We start from the raw sequence: 9,919 nt of genomic DNA, 5'->3' as shown, positions 1-9,919 counted from the left end.
AAATATGTTTCAAATGCATGTTTGCATACCAGATGTGTCCGAACTGCGCTATATATATATATACACATACATACATACATACATAGCATTGGATTATCTTTCATCTTTTTTGTCGTGTAAACAACTGTAATGATTATGCACATGAAAAATATAAACAACTCCACCAGTAAGCCATCACACACAAGCAGCCATTTACAAAAAGCATACAGATGCAGAGCTGTGTACCTGCATCAATGAGGATTTGCAGGCATTCCTGCTGTCCGTACTGTGCAGCTACAAACAAGGGTGTGATCTTGTAGTCGTCATACACTTCAAGAATACACTTGCCCGCCAGGATACACACAATCTCCCTGTAACCCTGAGGAGAGAGTGGGAGTGAATTTCTGTGTGTGTGTGTGTGTGTGTGTGTGTGTGTGTGTGTGTGTGCCCGACTGGCCCCACCTCCTCTACACAGCAGTCGGGCTGCCCGATCACGTCTCTTCACAACACTGGCTCCCCGCTGGTGGAATGAGCTCCCCACGGCTGTCAGAACGGCAGAGTCACTACCCATCTTCCGTCGTAGACTGAAGACCTATCTCTTCAGGTTACATCTTAACTGCTCACAATGAGTTATGAATAGTCACAATGACCGCGGGAGGAACCTGCTGCTCAGAGTCAATGGAGAGAGGGAATCTTAGGTGAGAGTGCACAAGGTCTACAGTCACAACAATAGGGAAGATTGAGAGGGGGAGTACATATCGTGGCATGTTTCAACTACCTAATTTGGCACCGTCCCCTTCATCCTCTCTATTTCACCAGAGCATAAATGGCTAAAGTGACAATGTAAATATTCATTTTTAACACCAAGCATGCAGACAGCCATCATCGCAAAGCTCTCCCACTCGTTTCTCACCTTTAGCCCTGAGGAGCACACGTACACACGCCGTGGCACCGAGCGCCGCAGCTTCGTGGAGCGCGTTCCAGCCACGGTTGTCTCTGCTGTCCACGCTGAGGCCCCTCTGGGTCAGAGAACGCACCAGCCCCCGGTCGCAGAACCTAGGATGGTAGGGGAAGGTAGGGCAATACCGCTACCTGATTGGTTGGCGAAGCACTCGTGAAGAGCCCCCTCATCGTGAAGAGCCCCCTCACTCGCCAGCCAATGAGGGGGCTTCGCCAACCAATCAGGTAGCGGTATTGCCCTACCTTCCCTGCTTCGCCAACCAATCAGGTAGCGCCGGCAGGCCCGGATTAACCCCCTAGGGTGCCCTTGGGTGACCAGACATGATGTGTGCCCCCCCCCCCCCAACACACACACCCTCCTACTTTGCAAGTGAAAGTGTGATATTTACTATGGTTACAAAACCCATAGATTTACAAGAGCATATAACTACAGTACAGGCTCATCACAGTTGGGCCTAATGCCGTAGTATAGCCTTTACACTGATGCTCAAATCTGAATGCAACTCACATCACAATGCAACACGACTTTCTATATATAGGCTAATTATTTCCATCATAAATGGCCTGAGACTACATGCTAAACCATAACAAAGGGGGAAAATGCACATACTGTATACTACAATAAAACAAGCTCAATACCAACCAAGTCCAATAACGACTGTTGCAGGCATATAAGAATAAGAACATATTGTCTGTCAGCATTAATGAAGCGTACTACAGGTATTATGGAAATAAACAGCGCCTCTCTCTTTGCCGCTCTGCTCACCTTCGTGATGCTGTATCAGACGTAGGCTATAGCCCTGTGATGCTGTATCAGACGTAGGCTATAGCCCTGTGATGCTGTATCAGACGTAGGCTATAGCCCTGTGCATCACACAGCCTGCCCAAATCAGCCACAGCCTCATATTAGCCCCAAATAATCATAAATAAGCCTTACCTTTAGCAGAACTTATTTTTTCTTGATTTTACGCAGGCAAAGTTGTTTACTAAATCCTCAAAGTCCATCTCTTTGACCAACTCGGATTCAATTGCCAGCAGGGAATCTTATTATTATCAGGCCTCTCTTATTGCACTATAGTTCTCTCTCAACGCTTTGGTAGAGTCAGTCCTACAACTCCATCTAGTACTGGACAGTGGTTTTAGAGTCCTGCTGATGTTCACATCCTTCTTTTTAAATATCCGGCTCCATCGGTGAGGGGATGCTGCACAAAACGCATACAATGACTGAAGTAGGTCAAAGAAATCACTCGCATCCTTACAGCTATTAATGCTGTTTACACCGACAACATGAAGGGAATGTCCAGCACAGGGCACGTAATGAATCAGGGGGTTTGCTTTTTTAAGATGCGCCTGGAGGCCGTTATATTTACCCGACATGTCTAACCCCAGGTCATGACATGAACCATTCTTACTCTACATTCAGGTCATGACATGAACCATTCTTACTCCACATTCAGGTCATGACATGAACCATTCTTACTCCACATTCAGGTCATGACATGAACCATTCTTACTCCACATTCAGGTCATGACATGAACCATTCTTACTCCACATTCAGGTCATGACATGAACCATTCTTACTACACATTCAGGTCATGACATGAACCATTCTTACTCCACATTCAGCAAGACTTGCTCCAGTGTGGCTGTGAATGGGCTCGCTCGCTCTGCTACACACACACTGTTAACTTCGGTGCTAATTTTAGGCCTAGGTGAAATAAATAAAAAAGTCCAATTTTTAAGTGTGGCCGTATGTCTGGAGTCTTTGCCTTGCTTAGTTTTTCGCTTGGCAGAGCCACTCAGTTGTCGCCTGGACATTTGGATTTCTTCGTTGACGGCACTGCGTCATCGCGCACTTGTCTGTGACTGGGGGGGGGCACTTACGGTACACCGAAATCGCAATTATTTATCTTTTTATACATGATAGCCTAAATATAACCGTTAGTTTTGTACCTATGTGGATGACTTCCAGTAAATATAGCCTATATTTTAAAAATGTGCGCAAAATATTTTAAAGGTCTCTTCATTGTCTGAATAATTTGGTGCCCCCCCATTGGCTGGTGCCCCAGGGCGTTCACCCGATGCAATATATGGATAGTCCGGGCTTGATAATTATCTCCTCCTCAGTCAAGTGGTAAGCTATGGCTGTGCTCTCAGTGACGGGGGAGGCTGGTGGAGGTAGGAACCAGAGGACAGGCTCATTGTAACACATGTATTACAATGAACCCGTCGACCTCCAGCAGCCACAGTCAGGAAGAAGGGAAAAACCTTGGAAATAATCCTATGAAGAAACCCCTCAGTGGAAACAGAGCCTGAATTAACCTCATCTGTCCTGTAATCAGCCAAGAGATCAGATAAGACTGTCAGAGGACAATCATCTGGCACTGACCATCTTCCTGAGATACAGCTCTGAAAGCTGAGGGTCAGGGGTCGCTAGGATGTAGCCGTGCATTATTGGAAGTGAAGTGAGGCAGTGTAACGAGGGTGTGTCACACAGTTACACGACTACACACAACTACCACAGTTGAGCCGATAGCAGTGGAGGCTGGTGGAGGTAGAAATGGGAGGACAGGCTCATTGTAATGCAGGGAATGGAACAGGGAATAGTATCAAGCGCACATGTTTGCGTTCCATTATAATGAGCCCATCCTCCTGTTTGTATCTCCACCAGTCTCCCCTGGTATATAGCAAAAAATAAAATATATATATCTCTTAGTAGTGGGAGATGAAGGTAACTAAGGGTTCTGATAGATAGATAGATAGATAGATAGATAGATAGATAGCAGTGGCGGCTGGCCGATAGAGGGCGCTGGGGCGCTGCCCCCACCTTCACTTCCTAGTTCCCCACCTTCACTTCCTAGTTGCGATTTGTAAAAAAAAAAATTTTAAATAAACATTGTTTATTCACAAAATGCGGCTGATATTCTGTCGGCGCCTATCAGCATTCATTAAAAATCCTCCAATACAATAAACATTTTATCTGTGTGTGTGTAAAATTCACTGTTAAAATACATAGGGGGAGGCGTCGGGGCGCCGGTCAATGCAAGTCTATGGCAGGCCGAATACTTTTCGCTTACACGTGAGCTGTAGCAGCGCTCCAATTGGCTGTCTCCTATTTCTAGGCCGGGGCGCAAAAATGTGCGTCCCGAATATCCGTTTGTTAAGTCTGACGTCAAACGTGACGTTTTGCAATTTCCGGCTTTTACAAAAAAAGAAAACAATGTGGTGGTCTGTAAACTGTGCAGAAATGAAATGGCCTATCACAGGAGTACATCTGCAATGAACGAGCACCTCAAGCGAAAGCATCCTGGAGCTCTTTGTGAAGACAGATACCACCGTAAGTCAGCGTTGTATTTCTGTTCACTTTTCCGGCCGTGTATGAGTGAAAAATGGATAGCTACTAGCTAATGTTACACAAGCAATGTAGCTCACCACAGTTTGTATGTCTTGTCTTCTGGTGTTAGTAACGTTAGCTATGTAGCTGGCTAGCTACGGTACGTTATCTAGCTCGTAGCTCGCATGCTACGTTAGCATCAATTTAGCTAATCATAACATAGCAGCGAGAGTATTAAGGCTGATCTGTGCATGATATTGCTGCATTCTGACATATTTCATGTCGCATCTCCCCCCTTTGATGGTATATGACACTATAGTCAGTCGCAATGGTCCAAAATTCAAGTGCTTCGTAACACAGACGGGAGAATTTCATGAATGAAAGTGAAAGTTCTGTCACAAAACGCCGTTACGTATCCTCACACATGTTTAAGTGGGTATTGCGTGGGTAAAGTGAAATTACGTCTTTGTTTTGAGCGCCAGTGCGCGTTTTATAGACCAATAGACACGTGGGACCTTATCTACAGTAGAGAACTTGTTTACCTTCATCAGTTGGTTCTTGTTGTAGTTGTGGAAGTCGTACTTCCTCTGGCAGTCTTCCTTCAGCAGCAGGTTGTACAGAGCGATCCACACCTGGCCGTCCAGCTTCGTCATCTTCACACGGTCCTCCGATGGAATCTTCTGCCATTTGCCACCTGCCATGTACTTCTCCACCTCGCCTGTAGGGGGAGACAGAGTACGGCTATAATGATATGTAGGGTAAGGGCCATGCAAGCTTAATTCATTGTTTAATGGAAATGAAAAAACGGTATCAAAGTGTATCAGTTGTTTCTGTAGTGGCTATAAAGATCATGTTTATCAACTTCATGTTATCAAACCAAAAATTGTCTTTTGATCTATTTTCCAGATTGATGTTCAGTGACGTGTGTGTGTGTGTGTGTGTGTGTGTGTGTGTGTGTGTGTGCGTGTGTGTGTGCGTGTGTCTGAGCGTGTGCATGCACTTAGACTATCCACAGATTTAAGTACGTTAACATGTGACCATGTGCATGCATTTGTGTGTGTGTGACAAACCTGCAGTGTAGCGACTCCAGGGGCAGTTCTCTACCAGCTGCACCAGGACACAGGGCAGGTTATGAGTGCACAGCATCCTACTGATCACACTGATACTGTAAAACAACAAGGGCAACCATTTTCATCAGCAACATTACTATTATCACAAGAATCTATATATCTAAAGATTTATTATTTTATTTTTATTTTTTCAATGTAACCTTTATTTTGGCAGGGAGTCCCACTGAGATCAAGGTCTCTTTTACAAGAGCATACATACAATTTAAACAAGAAAAAGGACCACATTGTTCAATGAATGTGCTGTCAAGCTGTGGGTGAAATCTGGTGAGACCATTAAGTCTGTTCACCAGATCAGTATCACCAATCACTTTTGTTTGTTAATATTTGTATTAATACTCCCAAAAATATAGTTTTGATTAATCTACTGAACATCTACATGAACTACATAGTTGAGTTTTCTACAACAGCATGTTTGGATACTGGATTCTGATTAGCTAGCAACAGTGGTAAATATCCCAACAACCTTCAGTTCAGACAGCATTTCCAGTATCAATGCGCCTCCCAATCTGATTAAGAACACCTGTGCTGACCTACAATGCAATCGTTGATCTTAGTGCTTCAAGTCCCACGATGTAACACATTATCTAAGTCACATTCTCGAAGTCACATTCTTGAAGTCACATTATCTAAGTCACATTATCTAAGTCCCTAACGGACCCGTCCCAGTGAATCCCATACCTGTCAGTATGGTCTGTGATGTAGCGCAGGACAGACAGAGCCTTGAGGGAGATGTCAAACTCCAGTGTAGTATTCTGCCCCTGCAACTCCTGCATCAGACACACACAGCACAGTAGAGCTCTTACAACCAAAGGACCACCTCCTCTATCCTGGGTTAAACAACGCTCTACTTGCCTGGAATCCAGACAGCAGATTTTTCAGTGTTGTATTCATGTTTTTATGTTGCGTTTCCCTCAGATGTTTTCTTAAGCAGGGTACATTTACATTTGACATTCTTACCATTTAGCAGACGCTTTTATCCAAAAGTGACTTATAGTTAGATAGATTACAGGGACAGTCTCCCTGGTGTAACTTAGGGCTAAGTGCCTTACTCAAGGGCACACTAGTGGTGGTGTTCCCAGGTTGGGATTTGAAATCAAGACCTTCTGATTACCAGTCCAACGTGGAGGGGGTGGGGTTAGGGTTAATAGTAGGAGAAACGCTGGTGTTGTGTACTATTTAAATATTTTCACGTGATTATTGTTATATCTGTATAATAATAATATATGATTATATCACGTGTGATTTGCTCCTCTAGGATGAATACAGTTCTGTTCAACTGAATTGAAGTCAACACTGCTACACTCTTCACCTGTATGGAGGAGAGGTCTGCACTCGGTGTTCCATTAAGTCTGTCCTGCTTGGGGGTGTCGTCCTTGGAGGCTCGGCCAACCAGCAGGGTTAGTTTGCGGTGACAGTAATCAACCAGGTCCAGGACCGAGTCACCAGCTGCCTCACAGGAATCCTGTAACCATGGCAGCACACACAAACTGTATTCAGTGGCATCCTATGATACACACGTGTGTTTGATACCATTCCTCATTCCGTCCCATGCATTAGAATGAGCCCATCCTCCAATTTCTACCTCCACCAGCCAACCCTGCACCTCACTGATGGTTCGATTGTAATTTACACAGTTAAAGTACACATATAAAATATACATAGAGCTTCACAATGATCCTGAGATGTTTAAAAAAAAACAAGCAAACTGCAAACATTGCTAGTGTTGTGCTGAGGCGTATGTAAACTACTGCTCACCTTATGATACATAACTGTTTCCAGAAGGTTTATGATTGAAACCTCGTGGCGAATCTGAATGTCAGACAATAGAGCAGAAGAAACAATGGAATGAACTGTCAGTATAACAACGACATCAGCATGTGAATACAGAATGTCAGTGGAGGTAGGAGGTGGTGCATTCCTTGCATTACACTGAGCCCCGTCCTCCGATTTCTACCTCCACCAGCCTCCACTGTAATATGATCACAGCGGAGGTCAGACACGGTTTCTCCTCTCACCACCATATACAGAGGAAACGTGCTCTTCGGATCGAAGTCCCGAAGCTGACAAAGAATAGGAAACACTTTTTGTTTCCAAACCTCCACCAGAATCATCTCATGGACCAAGGTGGGGATCTGAGGAAGAGGGAAAAGGAGAATGAATGTTGTCAATGGAACCAGCCAGGGCAATGAGTGGTCTTATAATTGATCCTTCCTTCCTTTCTAGACTGAATGAAATCACTGATCTGATATGACTCGATGGGTGAAGGCAATGCATGCTGTGCAAAGCGTGTTTAAACCAAACCCAATCCAAGCTAATTGAGTATGTTACTTCAAGGGGGAGGAAGGAAGGACGCATCGTTAGAGTATTCGAACGGGCCCCATCATTGGAAGCACACTACTAGTGTTATTATCATTATTATACTTGAATTATTCCAATTGGAACAAGATCGCCTGACTGTCTTAAGACATTGATATTCAGTGTCTTAAGACACCTCAAGATGTTCTGTGTCTTCAAGACACAGAAAATATGGCTCTTATGCTCCATGTCTTAAGTGAGTGCATGTGTGCATGTCTTCAGGTTAGGTCTTAAGACATCTTGACAGACAAAGGGACAGTTTCACAGACAAGGCTTAAGCCTAATCCTGGACTAAAAAGCATCTTCAATGGAGATTTTACATTGAAAGTGTGATTTAGTCCAGGACTAGGCTTAAGCCTTGTCTGTGAAACCGGCCCAAAATGTCTTATTTTGGTTAATTAAGCTCACCTTCCCGTGCGACACCAGGAGCTCCTTGATGAACTCGTCCTGCGTGAATGAAGCGACTATCGCCTGCATGTAGAGTTTTTCTATATACTCGTGTTGTCTGAACCACCTGGCGATCAAGAAACACAACGGAATTAGCTACAAACAGAACATCATATTGCTGACAAATCGTGAGGTTCTATCTCAATTTTTGTCAAAATTGAGTTCTTCACATAATCTGATCCATTAGGTGTTTATTAATGCCTGTGTGGTGTTATTTTTAAAATGTTGACATTTTTGAGTTAGTAATTAATAAAATACAAAGGTTCCATCTCACTAAACATAAGTTAGTAAACTCTAGTTAGACTAGAGGCGAACCAGCTAGCCGCTAGCTAGTGTGTGTCCCTGCGATGCTGAGCAGCTTCACACACCTGGGAGAGCCCATCTCCTTCAGAGAGAACGTTTGCAGACTTCGGACGAATCCTTCTGCCTCTCCAGGCGAAAGTAACAAAGTAACTGACTCCATATCTCAGACTTGTTAAATAACAAAGCGATGTAAAACAACGTGTGACGTTTAGAAATAAAAGGAGCGAGTTACGATAACTGCCAAGGAAGGTGTTCACTTCTTCATCAGAGCAACACATCCGGGTACTTTGCTCTCCCGTAATGTCCACGCCCCTTTTTGGGTGATAGAAGTGTAGTTTGACTGGCGGTCAATGGAAATGTCTGGTCTTCCCTACTTTAATCCGATAAAATAAGAAAACCGTAGTGCTTTTTAGATATTAGGAGCCCAAATCCGATGGCCAGTTAGGCAAACTATTATATAGTGTCATTGCCGATCAATGATCGACGTCGTTATATAGAGAAAATGAATGAAATAGGGGTTGATTCATCAGAGTAGTCATACGTCATCTCCCTGTCATCAGGGATTTGTAGTTCTTCAGTTGATACTGCATAGCGCCTAAATAGGTTAAAAGGGGTACCAGAGTGCAGACCAATCCCCCCCAAGCTCCCCATGTCATTAAGTGATTACTTAAATGCTGCGTTTACATTCCCATATCAGAGCCCAGAAAGAGCTTAGCTATTACACGGCAAATCAAATGAAGAACTACAAATCCCTGATGACAGGGAGATGACGTATGACTACTCTGATGAATCAACCCCTATTTCATTAATTTTCTCTATATAACGACGTCGATCATTGATCGGCAATGACACTATATAATAGTTTGCCTAACTGGCCATCGGATTTGGGCTCCTAATATCTAAAAAGCACTACGGTTTTCTTATTGTATCGGATTAAAGTAGCGAAGACCAGAAATTCCCATTGACCACCATTCAAACTTCTACACTTCTATCACCCAAAAAGGGGCGTGATCATTCTGATGACAGGGTGATGACGCGCAATTGCTCTGATGAATTCAGTTGTCGTCGTTGGTTGTCATGGTTACTGTACACTCACACTTACACCTTACCGCCAGAGGGGGGCAGCAGAACCCCACTTTATTCAGCAGGCAGGTACATAAGAGGACACTATTATCTTTGCTACCTGTATTACCTTTGGTACTGTAAGTTAATAACTTTAACAAAGAGGCGAGGACAAACAAACAGGGTCAAGTGGGTCACTCAACCCCAAATAAGTCTGTTTATTTTCACTGCAACATTGCATACAGACAGTAGTTGTGTTAAAATCACATACGTATCATTTACATTTACATTTTTGGCATTTAGCAGACGCCTTATTCCAAAGCGACTTACAATCAATCATATCGTATC

At 43.8% G+C, this 9,919-nt stretch overlaps 1 protein-coding gene across 1 annotated transcript; it reads right to left on the bottom strand.

The window, feature by feature from the left end:
- Positions 1-673: 673 nt before the first annotated feature.
- LOC308171226 (zinc finger MYND domain-containing protein 10-like) lies at positions 674-8,669 on the bottom strand (the record flags this gene model as incomplete). The annotated part of the gene is made up of 10 exons (XM_080546069.1): positions 674-694; positions 918-998; positions 4,817-4,992; positions 5,345-5,439; positions 6,083-6,171; positions 6,714-6,866; positions 7,160-7,213; positions 7,420-7,536; positions 8,168-8,273; positions 8,575-8,669. 10 exons carry the CDS (start codon positions 8,667-8,669, stop codon positions 674-676), a joined length of 987 nt encoding a protein of 328 aa, XP_080402195.1.
- Positions 8,670-9,919: the final 1,250 nt, after the last annotated feature.

Source organism: Nansenia antarctica (genome assembly GCF_963989245.1).
Source record: "Nansenia antarctica genome assembly, chromosome: 15".
NCBI classification, from domain to species: Eukaryota; Metazoa; Chordata; class Actinopteri; order Argentiniformes; family Microstomatidae; genus Nansenia; species Nansenia antarctica.
The sequence above is the reverse complement of the archived record's forward strand: the minus strand, read 5'-3'. Positions and strand labels throughout refer to the sequence as shown.